The sequence below is a fragment of the Haemaphysalis longicornis genome, unplaced genomic scaffold (assembly GCF_048455015.1).
Source record: "Haemaphysalis longicornis isolate Haplotype H1 unplaced genomic scaffold, Haemaphysalis longicornis Haplotype H1 scaffold_9, whole genome shotgun sequence".
NCBI classification, from domain to species: Eukaryota; Metazoa; Arthropoda; class Arachnida; order Ixodida; family Ixodidae; genus Haemaphysalis; species Haemaphysalis longicornis.
Genome location: NW_027526460.1, coordinates 3,296,473 through 3,315,869, shown reverse-complemented (window position 1 = coordinate 3,315,869; position 19,397 = coordinate 3,296,473). Strand labels below are relative to the sequence as shown.

Genomic DNA, 19,397 nt, shown 5'->3' with positions numbered 1-19,397 from the left:
GACCGCGACGTTCCCCACTCCCCATTATCGGCCCAGTCAACTCCCAGCCGTACTCGGCCAAATGACCGTTGTCACCTGTCGAAGTGCATACATACTCTGCCGATTACCAGGACAGATTACCACAGCGCAGAGAAAGGTCCTGCGTGACTCTGCGAAATAACATGTACTGTAACACTGTTTGAGTCCGCGAAAGCACGTAACCATGCAGGCCGAATAAATTCAGACATACCACAATTTGATTTGGGCCGTTTGTTGCCAATGTTGTTCATCTATAGGGCAATTCACTCGAAAGATTAGGAGTCATATGCCATTTCGGTACGTGTACTGTGCTGAACAGGGAACTGCAGTTCTAACTTGACAAATCATTCAAATCGGTTCCAAAGCTCACCGGTGAACCTGAGGTGTTTTCCGTGCCGGAAGTAGGCTAGTCCCGGCGGGTTCCGGATGCCGTATTTCTTGGCCATCAGGTTGTCCTGCATCTTGACTAGGTGCACCTCGTAGTCGCTGCAGTCGTCGTCGATGTTTTCCAAGTGTAGAAGCATCTCTTGGCTTTCATCGTCATCCTCGAGGTCTTGCGCCACGTGCGGGAAAGAAAAAAAGAAGTTGCAGCGAAGTTCCCTATTTGAAGGTGCCAAAGAAGTTTGAGGTCACTTATTGGATGTGTGAAAACACCTTTAACCCGGTTAAACGTTCGAAGGTTCAAATTCGTGACTTAACAGTAAATTCTGCTAGCGAAATATTCAAAATATTTCGATATTTCGTGAGTCGGCGAACGTGTAGACTTATTTTCTGGCCAAGTCATGTCTGTATGTTTTTGCTTTCTCCCCTTTCAGCATGCTTTAATAAGTCGTTCACGGAAATGAAGCACGTGTTCGTTAGCTGGCGTTTCATCCTGTGGTCTCTCCGTCCCATTGATCATTAGCTTCCACAAGTTTGAAATGTATTGATTCAGCACAGAAAATTAACATACTTCTGCAAAAGCACAGACACCGCACAGGAATAGGGCAGCGTGGTGAATGAATATGGGTCAAGGTGCAGGCAGTTCACGGTCCCACAAATAGAAGAAGCTACGTGGAGTCCTGAATATGAGGGGAATTGTCAATCAAAAACTAGCTTACAGAAGAAAACGGCCAAGTAGTCGGTATCAACGATCATTTTGTTGAGCATGTCCCTGTTGATGTTTTCGATCGTGTCCTCGTTCTTCTGTTGGATCAGCCAGCTGAGCACGTTCTCCTCTTTCGTGAGATCGCCTGCAGAGAGAGAGAGAGAGTGAGCGAGGAATATCATTTGGCGAATTTGCTTAGTGGGGGGTCGCCCACCATCCTAGCGGAGAGCAAGGGAAGACAGGGTTAATTAAAGGGGCACTGACACAAAAATTTAGCATCTTGTTTTTTTCGTTGCGATAAGTAGCTAGTGACCTACTTATAACCTGTAGAAACCTCATTTGCTTCAGCGTGCGACGGTTGTTTAATTAGAGGGATTTTAAATGCGGCCAGTCGCAGTTTCGGTTTCAGCGAGTACCGCGAAACGATGGATTTTGGGGATTTTGTGTGAACAAAGCTGACCACGTGACCGTCGGAGGGATATCACAGAGCAGAGCCGCCGTAGCACTGTCGTATCCGCATCGACGGCAGTTTCTGCGAATGCCCCCACGTAATGATCTCGTGAGGCGCTTAATTAAAAAGCTACCGTGGATGTGACGCAGGCGCTGCGAGTGCGAATGCTACCGCGGCTAAAGAACGACGCGCGACGCTCGAGACGGTGGGTGGCAAGACGCCCGCTGGGAGCAGCCGGCCGGTCTGCCTACAGGTCCGCCTACAGATGTGTTCGGCTTAGCACTGCGGCGGATATTCGAATGCCGCTTTCGTAAGCGGTGCAGATGACAATTTTTAATGCAACCCGCCATCGCATCATTAACTCCCTTCTAATGTAAGCCACCATGGTCGGGATTTGGGGACAATTTCGTGCAGCGGTAACAAGCTATCACTCGAGCTACCTGCGCCGGCCTGGGCCACTTCGCGGCCGTGGCCGCCGCCTGCACAGCGACCGTGCGGCTAGCTCAGTGGGCTTTTCGTGCCTCAGGCGCGTTTTCGCATCCAATGGTAATAAACAGTAATAGAAACAGAGTGCCTGGAATCGCTGTAGAACTTTGGTCGCGGCCAGCTGCCCGTTGAGCTGACGAAATCACGGCGCCTCCGCCGCCACCGATCGGGTCGTTCGTTCTCGAGAGCAGAAGCTCCGCCCTCCGGCCCTCCGATTGGAGCGGCGAGCCGGGCGAGCCCGCGTAAAATGCCGGTAGTGCGGAAGCGGCAAACACAAACTCGTGACGTGTTTGGATGTTGTTTATTTACAATTGCGCGTGGTCCTTTGCTGGCTGCTCGGTTGCGTTTCGCACACTTCAAAATTGATTTTAAATATGTTCTAGGCTGTATTCGCCGCTGATATTTTGCAGATGCTGTATATGTGTTCCCACCAATCTATCTCCGACGTTATCTCGCCTTCAAAATTTAGTGTCAGTGCCCCTTTAAGGTACAGGCATACGCGCACGCACCAGCATATATACTGGGAGTCTCGTGCTCGAAGTACACCAGGGACGGGTACTCAGAAACGCCGAGCTCCTTGGCGTACGCCTCGTCGTCAATCTTCACAAAGTAGATGCCCTGCTTGTCGGTATCGTCGTCGATGTTTTCCAACTCTGTCAGCACTTTGTCACAGTCGGGGCAGTCGTCATTGACTGCGACAGAGAGAATAGAAAAAATAAATCACATCTCTTGTGGATGGGGACATTAGCTCAGCTCTTAGCCCGTAGAAAAGACTCGTGATTGGCACTCGTGCACGGCGTGATTGGCCCATCTGGCTTTAGGCATGGCAGCGACAGGTGTAAAGTTGTCCCCTGCTGCTCAGGTTCGGTACCTGTGTGTAAATAGTGGGGGGTGCTGAAGTTTAACCTGTGCAATGGTCTTACGAGAACCTGTACTTGGACGTTTGACAAGTTCGGCATTGCTCATTCGCCACGTGCCCCCCTGATATGTCAGCCGGGGGACATTGGCTTTTTCCATCCACATCAACACCTCCCCGCCGGATGATAGTGGTCGCCCGATGCTGGTGTACCTCCTTATCTCCTCCTCCCTCCTAACCAGGCTTTTTTCTCCATCTCCATCTCCCGATATTTCTAGGAACCCTTTTTAACACCAAAGCTGTTGAGCAAATCATTTGCGTATGGTGTCCGCAGTTAACAATACCAAGAAAACGACAAGCGCTCGTGCGGGCATGCCTCGAGCGCACGTTCAAGCTAAGCAATGGGGATAGGCCAATAATGACAAAAAAAAAAAAAAAAGAAAGAAATCCTCCAGCCTTCGCCGCGTGCCTCGAGCGCACATTCGTCAAGCCAAGTATACCCACTTAGAAAGATTAGCCAAAATTGGCCACAAAAAAAAAAAAAAAACTCTAGCATTTGCAGTATCGCGGCATTGCTTGCTCAGAACGATAGTGTACATGTTTCTCACGCCGAAAAAAAAAAGAAAAAAACGAGCGTACGTTTATTTGTGTAAGAATATCCCCTCTTCTCGTTCTCGATTGCAGCCGATTTGCTTCTTTTTCACCGTTATAGCAACAAAAATTGAGTAAAGGTCGTTGCGGCAGTGAAGAAAACGCAAATCGACTGCAATCGTAGACTTGTGACGGCAGTGAAGGTTGCGTACAGCTTCGCTACCTTCATGTCCTATGCGTTAGTGTGTTTCCTGCTTTTCCATACTGTTCCTATCTGGTCTATGGGCAAGAAGCCGTACTCAAGTGAATTTTTTGTTTCGAGTTGCGTCCTTTATTCCTACTTTGGGTTACGTCTTTTATTCGTGCCTATGTCGCTTTATGTCATCTCAATTATATGCCTGCCGTCTTTTCTCCCGTCATCCCTTGAGGGTTTCGTTCTTTTTCAAAGGTGCTTTTAGGCTTGAGGACTAGCTATACGCAGTCGTATTGCTCCGAAAAAAATGTTTGTTTTTAGAGAACAAGACACTTAAACGTGAGGCGCTTCTGAATTCAGCTCTAAACCTGTCCAACTTTCACTCATATAATGTTGCTTTAGAGGTTTAATTTGTTGCCCTTGACTATGTGCCAAAGGAAGTTTTATTCTTACACTTTCCTCTGTACGTGACTATTTTTATAGATTTTTGTACCGCTTGACATCTCTTGGCACACCTTTTCTACCTCTGAGAAGCTCTCGCTGTTATCCATGTTTTATTGTTCACGACAGTTCTTACACGAAAGTCCCATACGTCTGCAAAAATCGACCATAAAAACAAACCATTGCAAGTTCGTATGGCTGCTACGTGCTGTGGTGAGTGATTGCCCGGGCAGCGTGTGTATTTGTTTAAACGCAGTGGTTTGCAATGGACCAAAAAGTTATTAGGTAGGCCAGAGTTTGCGCGTCATCACGGCTCTCCACTTTTGTTGGCCTTATGTCCCCGGGACAGTAGCACGCGCCTTGCGTACGACGATGAACGTGGTGCAGCTCCGGAGCATGAAACCCCAAATGTGAACTCACAGAAGAAGACGGCGACGCTTTCCATGTCCTGCAAGAGCATCTCAAGCATTCTGCGGTCGACAAGCTCGATCTCGTCGTCAGACCTCTCCTTCTTCTCGGTAAGCCACTGCAGCACCTGATCTTCGTCCTTGAGGTTTCCTGGAAACAGATCGCGCTGAAGCCGCTCATGTTCGCACTACGGACCACGCACTTACACTATAACTTTACTGCTGTGTTGTACTTCGGAACGGAAAACGTAGCGTAACTGCACTGAATATCTCGACCTCTTGAAAACCATATTTCCGTATCATCTGCCTAAAACTGCTAGATACAGTCAAAGCCGGTTATAGCGAACTGCAATATGCGTCACGATTACTTCGGTATATCCAATAGTTCGATATAGCCGAACCCGCCTATAACGAGTTTATTGTTACGAGTTCGCAATACGCGGGATTCCCTTGCCATCCCCGCATGCAAAAACGAACAAAATAAAGTATGTCATTACCATACACAAAACAATCGATTTATTGCAAATAGTAAAGCTACTTTCCGCCTTAGCGCGTTAACTGCCAACTTCTAAAAAAAGCGGTGATTTTTCTTTTCCCTTTTGTTTTGGCAGCGTCAACTAGCACAGCATTCTTGACACGAGACATTGTTTGCACCAGTTCGAGTCCGTGTCCTTCAATATCGCAGAAATATCCTCTGTCTCCTCGGTGCTTTTCATCAGCATTACGACGGTGCTGCTGACGGTGCCCGCGTCCGAGGGGCTTACAGTTTCGGCAGTGTCGTCGTCGTCGACACTCAGGATATCTTCGAAGGACACTCCTTTCGGCACAGCATCGGGAAGGTTGGCGAGCTGCCGTGTTGGTACGGACTCACTGACTGGGCAGGTTCCGTCGTGAGTCCCGCGCATCGGAAACAGTTACGGAAAGTGTCGGGCGTCATGTCACTCCATACGAGGCGCAATGTCTCAGTCGCGGCCTTTTCTTAGTGGTCGCGGCCAATCAACATCTCAGCCGCCGCTCTGAGACCATGCATTTTAGGCTATTCTAGGCACGCCGAGTTCGATATATCAGGTGTGAAGTTCGTTATAAGGAATATGTTTCGTGTGTATTTCCGTAACTGATTTATTTCTGTTCGGTTTATGGCATAATTTGCTCTATCCGGGTTCGTTGTAGTCGGGTTTGACTGTACAAAATATGGAAGCTAAAATAGGCGTATACATGGCACAAACAATCCAGCAAAAACTGGCGATTTTAAACCGGCTGAAGTGACGTTAGTGACGTTGTAGCCGGCGCCGAGCGTGCGGCCGGCCAACCGGAGAAAACCTGCGCGCAACCGCTTCGAGCGCGCGGCAGTCCTAGGAGAAACGCGCCCAGCGGAGCTCGGCCGGTTTCCCTGGCTAGCTGGCGGACCAAGCACGCAGCTGGCAGGAACATCACTTCCGCTTCGTGGCAACTTGCGCGATCTACCAGCAGGGGAAGCGTAGTCTGCTATGGAGCTACAGGAGAACCCCGTTGATACGTTTCCGGTTCATACGATTTCCCGGTTACAATAAAATAAAACAATAAAAATACCCCATAGCGTTACGGTGTTTTTCCCCAGTTACTACGTCCCTGGCTGGCACGATTTCCCGGTATCAAAATTTTCAAAATTTGATACAACTGTTGAATAAAGAGAAAGAAGCGCGCCACGAGGCAGGCAGCGGGGGCTCGCTCCACGAGCGCGGCTCTCGCGGCAGTCGTTCGTAGGCATCGCTGATAGCCGGACGTCTGGTTTACTGGTCCTCTTTCGCTACATATTTTCTGGTGCCGTGAAACCCGGGAACCGGCGCACGAGCGAATCTACGTTCGACGGCGCAGCGGCTCCGAGGCACGCGAGGCTTGGATACCTTCGTACTGCTTTATCCTGGGAGCCTTGCCCTCGGCCGCCGCCTCTTTCGGCTCGTGCCCAAGCCCGCCCTTGTTCTCTTGTTATTCGCAACCCCAGCGTCTTGCTTCATCGACTGGTGCCATGGACGCTCTTCGTATTCGCCGAGATGTCCTGCGAGCGACCGTCTCCGGGACCATGACAGTCCTCGACGCCTTGCTGCGGAGTCAGGCAGCAACGGCCCTTGATAGGCAAAATGTACTCGACCTCATCTTGCATGACCAGGTGAGCCTTCACCAGCTCGACGCCGAAATTCAAGCGAACCTGACGGATGACGAATTCGAAGCGGCCATTTTGAACGCGATCGACTACGATGAACGGATCTGCGCCCTGCGAACGCGCGTACGCTTTTCCGCGAGCCAAGGCTTGTCCGCAAGTCCCGCCCCGCAACCTAGGGCAGCCCTGTCATCTACCTGCAACGCGACTTCGACCCTCTGCTCGCCTCCCGAGGAGGCGCGGCCGACGGTGTCCACAAAGGTCACGGGTGACATGCCGCCTGCTCGGGCAATGACTGTTGCACGGGTAGAGAAACACGACGACAAAGAGGGCGCTGCGCGTTACAACGATGCTAAAGAAGACCCTGAGGGGCTCAACCCGCGAGAGCGGCTCCTGCGACCGCCCTACCCTGGTGTTTCCGTGATCGCCGTTATTGAGACATCTCAGGGACCTTGCCAGGACCTCGCTGTCGCTGACGAGGCTATTGTTTCTGATACGTCCGACCGGCCTTGCTGCAGTGCTGGCGTCACCGACACGGCTCTCACTTCAGAGACGTCACCGCGGCCCTTACGGAATCATGGCATCGCTTATTTGACTACTGATTTTGAGTCAGCCGACCGGCCCTGCAGCGAACTTGGCGCCTTCGATGCGTGCCCCGTTTGGGGGTCGTCCACGCGACACTGTGGCGACCCTCGCATTAACGATTTGACTACCGCTCTGGAGACGTCGCACCCGTTCTGCCATGGCCCTAGCGTCGACGATGTGACTCTTGTTTTGGAGACCTCCGAGCTTCCCTGTTGCGACCCTTACGTCGAAGACGCATCTCTCGTTTCGCAAGAAATTCAGCAACCCGGTTTCGAGACACATATATTTTTATTGGGTCCAGCAACGAAAACGCGATTCGTGCAGAAGACGGACTCGCTTCAGGGAATAACGAAGCGCATGCTCCTCCGACGCTCCGTTAGCGAGCTTCGACGCCGGAAGCGAGCTTCGGCCGCACTCGTGCCAGCCCGGTGGGGAGGCATCCTCGTGGCGAAACAGAACAAATGCTTGTATGGTGACGACCCCTTCTTCAGGAAGCGCAACTCGATTGTGTACGAGCCTTTGTACCGTGTTGAGTCCAGCGAGAGCGAAATCCTATGGTTCGTAAAGAAAACTGACACGCCGATGGAACACACATATTTCTTCATGGAAGAAGTATCAGACGTGGACGTGACGGGAATGCCATACCACTCTCCTGACGCTCTCCGCAAATTTGACCATCCGCATCAGCTGTTCCCATTCGATCCCGGCGGCTGCCTTCTGGTCGACAACCTGGAGCATGGTTTCTCTTCCCGGGTGACCATAGGAACATTCGCGATATTCACTTTTAGACCCTAAGTCACTTCGATCCAGCAACCCAGCAAGCACTCGTTGCCCGTGACGCTGGCTATAGACATGTACCGAGATCAACGGCATTCCCCAGCCAGCCTACAAGCATTGCTACTGTGGAATTATGCACCGCCGGAAGTCGAACAACTGGTCGTAGTGAGGCCCGGACTTCTCCACTTCCCGTGCTGCTGCCAGATAGCTTCCAACCAACTTGGCGGCGGCGTGAGTGTGTTGAGAAATAAAGAAGCGCAGGCAGGGGGCGACAGTAGGGGAAGAGGAAGAGGAGGATCGGGGCGCGCTCTGCCTGGCTATCGACTCGATCACCACATCGGAAGCCAGACGCTGGTCCTCTTTCGTTACAACAACTACGACTAGATGATACCGGTGAACAAAAATTCACCCGCATTTCCCCGAAGGGGAGCATGGGAAGTGCGAATGCACGGGTGATGCTATGAGGGGGAGTTATGTTGAACTGTGTTGGCATTCGCCCGTTAGTTGCATTTAACACCCCGCGTGATCAAGTGGGGATTCACACACCCCGTTAGTCCCTCTCTGGAAATCTTGGGGAATTAAAGTGTATGTTCGAGAGGGAATGAAATCACACACACACACACACACACACACACACACACACACACACACACACACACACACGCGCGCACGCGCACACGCACACGCACACGCACACGCACGCACACGCACACACACACACACACACACACACACACACACACACACACACACACACACACACACACACACACACACACACACACACACACACACACACTCACGTATTACAACTCGTATTACACTGGTTGTTGGGGGTAGCGTTGCTTGCGAAGGTTCCATCTAGGCGACCGATCTCGACGGAGGCGCGCGCTCGACTGAACTGCCGCGTGGCGCGCCGAAGAGCGCGCGACTCCCCCCGTTGCCAAGGAAGACGAGGAAATTCCTGGCCAATCTCCCACGTGGGTATGTGCCATGTCAGCGGCCAGGCAGCGCGCGCCCATCTCCCCCCGTTGCCAAGGAAGACGAGGAGCGCGCGCACCCGCAGCTGTTGCTATGTGGACGGACGGCGGTCAACGGAATTCAGGGTCGCTTATAAAGTGCATTCGATCTCGACGGAGGCGCGCGCTCGACTGAACTGCCGCGTGGCGCGCCGAAGAGCGCGCGACTACCCCGTTGCCAAGGAAGACGAGGAGATTCCTGGCCAATCTCCCACGTGGGTATGTGCCATGTCAGCGGCCAGGCAGCGCGCGCCCATCTCCCCCCGTTGCCAAGGAAGACGAGGAGCGCGCGCACCCGCAGCTGTTGCTATGTGGACGGACGGCGGTCAACGGAATTCAGGGTCGCTTATAAAGTGCATTCGCACTTAAAAAGTGTGCTGACGTGTGTGCGGACCGAGCCTCAGCGCGCGCGGCGCAATAAGCAGAGGCGGAGCGGCAGTCAGGCCGCCTGGGTCACCGTGGCTGCTTTCCCGTAGTGCTGGGCTTGCCAAAGTCACTTGGTAACGCAGCTGCCTTTATAGCCAACGTCGCCTGTATAACGACGTCCCAACGTGCGGAGTGCTAACCTTGCAAGAAATCGTGGCGGAATCACGTTATGAAGCAGCGCCAGCGCTGGACGAAGCCTCCGAGAAAGATGGCGGCGACGACGGGGAGGAAGAGGTGCTGTCTCCGGCGGCCGCATATGCTCAGGCCGTAGTCGGCTTGGAAGCGGTGCGGAGTTACTATCGCGCGAGGGAGAATCCCAGTGCGGACAAAAATCTGCAATGTTTACAAAAGGAGCTCTTGCTATCAAAGGGTCGCAGAATGCGGCAGCAGACGTTGACAGAAGAGGAAGGAGGGATGCCTTTAGGGATGAAGAGAAGTCAGCCTGGCAGCGAGCTTGGCTTGCCACTCCACATGAACATGAGAGGTGCGAAAATGAAAGGAAGCGAAGACACCAAAAACTCATATAAACACCAACAAACGCAAACGAGCGCACAGAAACTGGCAGACGCAGCACACGCACAGTAGTAAAGTTAAGGCAAACGTTCACAGGGTTTCGTTCAGGCCAGAGTCACGGAGAAATGACACCAAGGCCGTTGTACTCCATGTTGCCGCGGCAGTTCAGTGCCATAGTCCAATAACGTCGCAAAGTTTCAGTGGTGCATCAGCACGCAGTCCCAAAGTTGTCTTCAAGGTTACCCGCGGGGCGTCATAACGGGGACACGCACACAGTACATGTTCTATGTCCTCACGAACACTGCAAGCGTGACCGTGAGGGGAGGCAACTCGGCGCGTCTTGTGCAAGTAGTGTCTGGTAAAAGCGGCGCTTAGGCTAATGCGGTGAACAGTTGCTTTGTCGCGCTTTCCCAGGCCACACGGCAGTGGGAAAGTGCAGGCGCGATCAATTCTGTACAATGGCTGATGTTTTGATTCGTCCGTCCATATTGGGAGTTGTAACGGCAGCGATGCAGAGTACGCAAGCATCGCCGCGTCACGTTGTGAGAAAGGAATCTGAATGATGACGCTGGATTGGTTGTGGTCCGCGCAAGCTGTTTCATCGGCCACCACATTCTCATTCACCCTACAATGTCCAGGTAGCCACTGTAGCACTACGCCGTGAAGCAAGCTGGCAGCCTGTGTATGCAGGGTGTGTATTTCATGGGCCAGCTGTTCCCGGGGAAATGATACTATAGTTGAAGCGCCGTCCGTGAATCTGTAAAAATCCCCCACAGAGAAGCTTCTTGCCGAAGACTGTACTGCAAAGTTCTGAGGTCGTCGACGTTGTTTTGTAGCTTAATCTGGCCGCAGTTGTGGTCCGCGTCGATGGAACCCAGATTCCCATAGTAGCTGAGGTGGCCGTCACCGATGCATCGGTGTAAATATGTTTGTGGTTGGGGTAGCAATTCTGAATGTGCTCTAGAGTAAAGTAGTTTATAGGGCTGAGATCGGCAACCTGGATTTACTGCTGATGCCAGGTAATGTGGTGACAATTTGCCAGGGGGAATACATCCCGGGAGGGAGATGAAGCGGCGGGAGGTACTTCTGGCACAAGGGTGATGGAGTGCCTTGTACCTCTAAGGCGAAGCTAGAACTCAACGGTTGTCCAGGTGCCCTAGTCGCCAACCGCAGACGTGTACGAAGCTGCTCCTCTTTGACCAGTATGCTGGGTGAGAAGCACCTGGACTCCCGTATGGTTTCCAGCGTAGTCTTCGGAAAGCCAAGACAAAACCGCAGAGCTCGGGCTTGCATACTTTCTAACAGCCTTGTGTTGGACTTGGAAAGGGGGCCGAGTGCTGGAAGGCTGTATCGAAGCAGTCCTTCGCCGAGTAATGTGTAGAGACATAGGAGGAGCCCAACAGAACAGCCTCCTGAGACGCTGGTTTGCATGCGTAGCACCTGAGCAAAGGAGCCCAGCTTTTCCTTCAGGAGACGAACGTGGAGGGACCACGTCATCGACCTGTCAAGTATTACGCCCAGAAATCGGTGTGAGTCCACAAAGGGTATGGGTACCCCTGCCGCTGAAAGATGAATGCGGGAGACATCACGCCTGGCAAAGGCTATTGCGGCACATTTCCATGGCCGAGATTTCGAGGCCGCGTCTTGACAAAAAGTCCGCTGTTGAATTAATGGCCTTTTGAGAGAGAGAGAGAACAGACTTTATTTACAGATCCTGCGTGGGGTTGCCAACCGGCCGCGCAGGGCTCGGGGCTTCCCTTCTAATGCCCTAGTCTATTAAAAGTCCTAGGGCACTGGGCCTAGATCTCGGGGCCTTTTGAAGGCGAGCCCTTAAAACACGCCTGTTACGGCCAGAGCTCCAGATGCAGATGTCATCGACATAGAGCGATATTTCAACAGTGTGTGGCACGCACTTCTTAGTTCCAATGGAGCTCATATTAAATAGGATTAGGGTTAAAATGCAACCCTGTGGCATACCTCGCGTGACATTATAAAAGGCCGTTTCTCCGTCCTTCGCGGACATAAAGACAGATCTGTCGGAGAGGTAGTCGGATATCCATGTTTACAGGCGACCTCCGATGCTTACCGATTCCGTTGCAGATCTTATCTCCTCATGTGCCAATCAGTCAAAGGCTGCTATAATATCAATGAACTCTGCTAGAGTGATGCGACGCTGAACTTTTGCACTCTTTTTGTATACAGTCAAACCCGGCTATAACGAACCCGGATAGAGCAAATTATGCTATATATCGAACAAAAATAATTCAGTTACGGAAATACATGGGAAACATATTCCTTATAACGAAGTTCACATCCGATATATCGAACTCTGGGCGCCTAGAATGACCGCCGAAATGCATGATCTCGGAGCGGCGATTGAGATGTGGATTGGCCGCGACCACGGAGCAAGAGCCGCGACTGAGACATTGCGCCTCGCACGGAGCGACGTGACGCCCAATACTTTCCGGAACTGTTTCCGATGCGCGGGATTCGCGACGGAACCCGCCCAGTCAGTGAGTGCGGACCAAGACAGCCGCATCGGTGAACTGTGCGAAGAGCTCGCCAACGTTCCCGATTATGTCGCCAGTGAAATCCGTCCGACGCTTATAATGAAGCGCTTTCGGCAGTCGATGTGCTCCGCCAATGCTTCTTACATTTTTGAGGACACGGACTCGAACTGGTGCAAACAATGTTTCGTGTAGAGAATGCTATGCTAGTTGAAGCCGCCAAAACGAAAGTGAAAACAAAAATCACCGTTTTTTTTTTGCAACGTGGGCAGTTAAGGCGGAAAGTAGCTTTGATACTTGCAATAAATGGATTATTTTGGTCTGGTAATGGCTACTGTACTGTGTTCGTTTCTGCATATGCGGATGGCGGAGTTGGGGAGGGGCGGGGGGCTCCCGCGGATTGCGAACTCGTAACAATAAGCTCGTTATAGGCGGGTTCGGCTATATCGAATTATTGGATATATCGAACTAATCGCGGTGCATATTGCAGTTCGCTATAAACAGGTTTGACTGTAGTTGACAAGGGCAAGCACGTTGTCGATGCTGCTACGAAACTGTCTGAATCCAGTCATCTGTGGGGCATACACGCTCCGTTTTGTCAAGTCCCAGTCTAGGCGAACAAGGACCATTTTTTCCGTTAGCTTCCCCACGCAGCTCAGAAGTGCAATGGGCTGATAAGACTCAATTTCCGTAGAAATTTTGCCGGGTATGAGTACAGGAACAAGGCGACCGCGCTTCCAGCTTTCCAGCTGTGGTTGTATGTGCCAAGAAGAAAGCTCTTAGCTTTGTCTCCAAGGTGCGAAAAAGCTACATAGCTGATGCCATCTGGACCAGGTGCAGAACGCTTGTTTACGGAGGACAAGGCAGCAAGTAGTTCTGCCATTGTGAATGGCTTGTCTATGACGGTCACATTTGCAAAGGGCAGAGAGACAGCTATTAGGCTGGCAGGTAAGACTGGAGCCGACAAGGCGGTGACTTTAGCGCAGAAATCTTCAGCGACGTCTAGGTCACGGCAGTTCTGCCACAGAGCAATAGAGTAGAGAGAGTGCAGCGCAGTAAGCGGTGCCCGTACGCTACGCACCAAAATCCAAACCCTCGTGAGAGGTTTTCGCGGGTCTAATTTGGAGCAGAACGACTGCCATTCCCGCTGAGCCGATTTCTTCATACGTCGCTGTATGTGCCTCTTTGCGCGTCTAGCGACTCGTATATCTTCAGGTGTTCGCGTTTTACGAGCACGCCTTTCAGCCCTGCGAAGAACCGCGCGCATCCTTTGGTACCCCGCAGCGGTCACAGAGAACCTCGAGGGTAGTCGGAAAACCTTCGTACACAAGTCTCTCGCTCGTGTCATGGCGTCTACTAGGTTACTGTACGATTGAAAATTCTCATCGAGCTCCTCAATAAGAGCAGAGTATAGCGACCAATCCGGGCAACGAATTTCTCAGTTCAATGGCCCTCCACATAGACCATCCAGCAACATATATGTAGGCAGATGATCGCTTCTATGTGACTCGATGCCGACATACCAGCGGGCCCTATATGACAGTCCGAGGGAGACCATGGTGACATCGAGGGTGCTCGACAATGCGCCTCAGCTAAACGTGGGCTCACCGGTATTGACGGCAGTCAAGCCGGTACGGTAAGACTCTTCGAAGAAGCGCCTGCCTCTAACTGTGGTCTTAATGCTGCCTCAGGAGGGATGGTGCGCGTTAAAATCTCCAGTTAACATGTGCGGTGCCGGTGTGGATCGTATGATGTCCTGGAAACGATCCACGTTAAATGCAGCATCAGGTGGAATGTACGTGGTGATAAGGGTAAATTGCTGCGCTGAACTTGTAATAAACATACTCGTTCGTTTCATCTGGAGGCGTGGTATGGTGCATGTACGTCAGGTCGTTCCTGATAGCGAGCAGAACTCTTGAAAGAGCTGCACCTGTTGTAAACCGCAGAACAGTGTAGCCAGAGAGACGGATATTTGCGCGTAACCACGACTCTGATATTACGATGATTGGAAAGCGGTGCTGCTGTATGAACCGCCGGAAGTCCGGAAGGTGGCTCCAAAGACCGCAAGCGTTGCAGCTAAACACACTGACCTTGTTCTGTATTTCCAGAGTTTTTGGTGCCGCAGCCTCTATCGCCATTGAGTGAGGAGAGGTAACACAAAGTGCCTCAAGGTGTTGGCACAAGGGTATTTACCCTTGCGCCAACACCCTTGGCCATGGGAGATGAGAGCGGGGCCAGGAAAAGCTGAGTGGCCTCCATCACGGAAGTGATGAGCGTACAAATGTTCCCAGAGCTTTGGTGGTGTTACGAATGGGCTCGCCGCTGTGCTTCCTTCAATACTCCTCGGGTGTGCGGCGAAGCCTCCACTACGTGCGCCTTTCAACCAGGCCTTGCCTGTCGGCGACTCACACTTGCAGCCGACAATTAAAACAAGCTGCGACTTGTCTGGATCGGTGGCGCCTCGTTATCGGTGTGATCAAACTTCGGTGGCGTGCCGACGTAACAGGCGGAGACTTGTCCCAAGGACGCAGAGGCTGTAGCGGAGACCTCCTCTCTCCCCTCTCGGACTCAGTGTGTGCCGCTACTACCGACTGCTCACGAACTCTGGAAAGAGTGTTGTGTGTGTCTGTGCCATTCGTGACGTGTGCACAATCTAGAGGGAACGCTTGTTTTGACCGTTGGCCCTTTGGGTATAAATAAGACCCCCCAAGCGCTGCAGTTCATTCCTATTTGAGCAGTGAATCAATGCTGTCACTCTGCTCGAGTCCTGTACTGTAACCTCGCCCGTCGGGGCATTGTTCTTTGGCTTCGGCTCATATCTCGCTATGAAGTAAACAGTTGCGTTTGCCTACGGCTTCTGGACTTCTTCACGGCTGCAACATTCGCTGGCCGCTCGCTTCAAACCACGCTACCAAACGCATGTCGGAGGCGACGGAGCTCGGCTCGGGTACGCCTTCCCGTATGCAGCAACGGGTTGTCAGCGGTGGGATGACAACGTCGCAACAGTGGACACGGCGTCTGGGCTGTTCTGGCTTGCCTGCTGACCGGGAGACCCCGCCGGCGCTGTCAACCTCAACGACGCAGCTGCAGGTGCGGACGACAGCCATGGATGCCGACTCGGATCTCGGCGTGGGTGCCGCTGTATAGTGCGGGTGCCGCAGATTTCACGGGTCCGCAAGCAGGTAGGGGCGGGAAGCCTTCGTCGAAGCAGATATGTACAAGTAAAAAAAAAGCCATTAAATGCTCATGTTCGTCTCTCGATTGCTTTTTTTACTGCGATGGACCATACGTTTTCCCGGATATTACGTTTCCCTCTCGCGTTTTTTTAAACGTATCAAAGAGGTTCTACTGCGTTTGAAATGCTTGCACCTGATTTACAAGACATTTCGAGGGGCTACTAGTCATGTCCCAATTGGTTTGGTGGTACTTACTGTACGTTCAAAATAAATTTGTCCGAGGCGAAATTTCAGTGCAGTTGGCCTTGAACTCCTAGTGTCCTATACTATACGCTAACACGAAAGTGCTCTCGAGCTGTCATTAATGTTCTGTTGAGGTACCACAAAATGTAATAGGACGAAGGTCCGATAAATAGGTAGATTTCCGGCAGCTATACGAAATGCAGAAGCGCTTTTTCAACTTGAAATTTGAATACCTTAAAATTTAGAACCGATTAATCTCGTTTTGGGTGGGTAACTTTTAATAAATCCAGTCGGTTTAAATCCTTCCTCGGCTTACCATCATAGTATTGTGGAAACTTCTTCTTGAAGAACACCAGAGCAGGCAAAGATATTATTTCGTACGCCTTGGCGATCTTCGGGTCTGTGACCTTGACGAAGTCGATGTCCAGTGCCTCTGCCTCATCGTCAATGTTCTCCAGTTCGGCGAGGACTTTGTCGCATTCCGCGCACTTCGGCTTGGCTGCGAATGACAACGACGACGACAAAAAACAGTGGTTCAACACTTGCTACGAGATAAGCTGCCCATTCACCCTACGATGGTACAATAAGACAGTTCGACTAGTCACACTTCGTTGCCGAATTTATTCTCATGATGATACGTGTTATAATCGATTTGCAATACGTTGCTCGCCATTAATTCCTTCTGTGTGCAATCGCGTTTTCATTTTATCTTATAATACTTTACAGTTAGATTCTTTACGTGCGTTACCTAAGAATACACGTCAAGAACAAACAGCAAAGTAGGAACATTTCTGTAGCACACGCTCAACCATGAATGTAAAGCCAGGTGCTGCAAGCTTAACGTAAACGCTTCAGAGCTCAAGCAGAGTAGCGAGAGAAGGTTTCATTCGGATCAAACTCCGGCACGCTCACTGAATTCCGCTCTTTGAAATCAAACAAACAGTTGTTAGCCAGCGCTTGTGTACGTCTTTTCTTCCCTTTGTCCCGTGTGTCGCACTGTTTCGTTAAAAAAACTCACTGAAGAAGACGGCCACATAGTCGCTGGTGCTGAGCAATTTTTCTAGCATCTTCTGATTGACGCTTTCGATTTGGTCCGGGATATCGAGCGTCTCTTCGCTGGTCATCCATTTCAGAATTTCGTCTTCGTCCATGAGGTCGCCTGAAAATGGGGGCGAATTAATTTGCAAAGACGCCCATTATCGGACATTTCAAGTACGTAAAAAACTGTACATTGTATACAATTTTTATTCTACCAGGCTAAAGCAGACGACATTCTGCCGGGAAATAACGAGAGAGCGAACGCAGGAAGACATTTCGTTAGAGTGTATGTTCCAACCTATGAAAGCCTGAGCCTGAAACAATACACGATTTCACCGTGCTTCTCATACGATTATTCCATTTTTAAAATTTCTTCGTGCATGAGTACTAACATGACACTGTTAATGAGCTATTTGTGGCATCAGAGCAACTGGACTCTCTCAAGCACGTCTGTCTGAATGAAGATAGGAGATTACTTAGATGAGGATATAATTGTAAATTCTAGACTTGCCCCTTCACGACCGAATTTCACAGCTAAAGATAATAGGTGGAAGTGGGTACTAAGTGGACACATTTCAGACCTCAGTGTGACCCCGGCTGCTTTTCACTGGCTGCCTGCAGTGGCTAGAAACAGGTGCGGTCAGCACATGCATGAATGACGAAGGGTATTCATTTTTTTCTATTGGCTTAACAGTTCCACCACTGCATTTTTTCTGAAATACTCGTCATGAAATGGCGGTTTCAAGAATATTTAATTTAGCGGCGCATGATCCACACAAAAATTAGGCATAGCAGCCATTACGATGAATAAGTGTACCTTTGTAATGCACAGGATGTCCATTCCTGAACAAGACGATCGCCGGGAGGCGGGTCACTCCAGCTTGCTTTTTGGCCAGCTTGGTGTCATCCGTCGTCACAATGATGATGCCGTGGTCGTCCGATTCATCGTCAATCTTTTCGAGCTCTTCTAGAATTTTCGGGCACTCCTTGCAGTTATCGGGGGCTGCAAGTAGAGCATCAAAAACCTCTCAATAAAGCTTGGCTGCCATAAATGCCTAGCGCTCTGCGAGGTTTTGACGCACCAAAGAAAACCATGACATATTCCTTTTGACGGATCAGCATTTCCAAAATTTCTTCGGTGACTTCTTCAATGGTATCTTCGGACTTCTGCTTTAAAATCCACTTCAGAACGTCCTCCTCGTCTTTGAGATTTCCTGAAATCAAGGAAGTTCAACAAGTTTTGAGAATGAAGAAAATCGGGGCGTATTTACGGTACCTAACGTAGGTCGCAGTGGGCTTGGACTGTAATAGGAGCCACGGGGGCGGAACGCTTACGCGATAATGGCCCCAATTTCTAATGTTGTCCCTGTGGCTATATAAGACTGGGCGTAAGAATGACAACAGAGGCTAAAGGCGTGCCGACGGGGAGGAAACAAGCGTCGAGGTAGTCTTGTGTGCACACTAAAGAACCCTATGTAACCTGATTTAATCGGGAACACTTTACAGTGACATACCTTGTAACCCAGGCAAATTTCCGTGTTTTAAACAAACAAAAACGAAGTGTCAGGCCTACTCAGCATTTTGAAGTTGATAAAGAAGCTAGAGAGGAAGCTTTGAACTGCACTTCTTTAAATTTTGTTGACGAGTGGCATGTTATGCGTTACTGTCCATCAATAAAAGCGGGATCCTCCTTTAAACAAACGTAGTGAAAGGGCTGCACATACTGCACACAGCGAACACTTCTGAAGCCCCCCCCCCCCCCCCCCCCCCTCTTCCCTCTCTCTAGCTTATACAGAACTCCTAACCCACAGTGAAGAACTTTGCCGTCTCTCTGTCGGTAGACTTAGTAAGAGCACTCGCACACATAGTTGCGAAATTTCAGTGCTCGATACACTTTTGTCTCTATTGCATGCACCCGCAAGCTTTGAACTCGTTTCGGCCCTAACTCGTAAGAGTTTCTCCAACGACCAGGCGAAAATCGAAAAACGCCCGTGTGTACGAGATTTCGGCGCACGTTAAAGATCCCCAGGTGGTCAAAATGAATCCGGAGCCCTCCACTACGGCGCGCCTCATCGCCTGAGTTGCGTCGGCGCGTTAAACCCTACAATTAATAAATTCTCCAACGACCTCAGATGTGTTTTCCTGGTGACATGAGAGCTGTGAAAGAATTATGGCGCGATCAGATGCAGCTGTGTTGGCAAAAACGCCAATGCGCCAAGAATTCTCTTACACACTGCATGCTTCGCCCCTCCCCAGGCTTCATGTTAGTGGAGATAGCCCGGAATTTTTTCTCCTTGAGGGATACGCGCGGCAATTATGGACGGGAAGTACAGTCAACTTGCCTGGGCCTGAAGCTCACTAGTACAAGGTACCAAACGATGTAAAGTATTCCTTGTATTCCATATTTTTTCCACAAATGAAAGCAAGACTGCACGTTCGTTAAAGA

At 50.8% G+C, this 19,397-nt stretch overlaps 1 protein-coding gene across 4 annotated transcripts in view; it reads right to left on the bottom strand.

Annotated features, from left to right (window-relative positions):
- Hlk (hulk) overlaps positions 1-19,397 on the bottom strand; it is a 169,239-nt gene that overhangs the window by 33,201 nt on the left and 116,641 nt on the right. For all 4 annotated transcript variants that reach the window (XM_077683866.1, XM_077683867.1, XM_077683869.1 and 1 more), the window contains exons 15-22: positions 18,034-18,165; positions 17,769-17,954; positions 16,932-17,072; positions 16,230-16,412; positions 4,544-4,681; positions 2,552-2,734; positions 1,119-1,250; positions 389-571 (exon numbers count right to left, since the gene is read on the bottom strand). In XM_077683866.1, the coding sequence (XP_077539992.1) occupies positions 389-571; positions 1,119-1,250; positions 2,552-2,734; positions 4,544-4,681; positions 16,230-16,412; positions 16,932-17,072; positions 17,769-17,954; positions 18,034-18,165 (1,278 nt within the window). The remainder of the gene's footprint in view (positions 1-388; positions 572-1,118; positions 1,251-2,551; positions 2,735-4,543; positions 4,682-16,229; positions 16,413-16,931; positions 17,073-17,768; positions 17,955-18,033; positions 18,166-19,397) is intronic.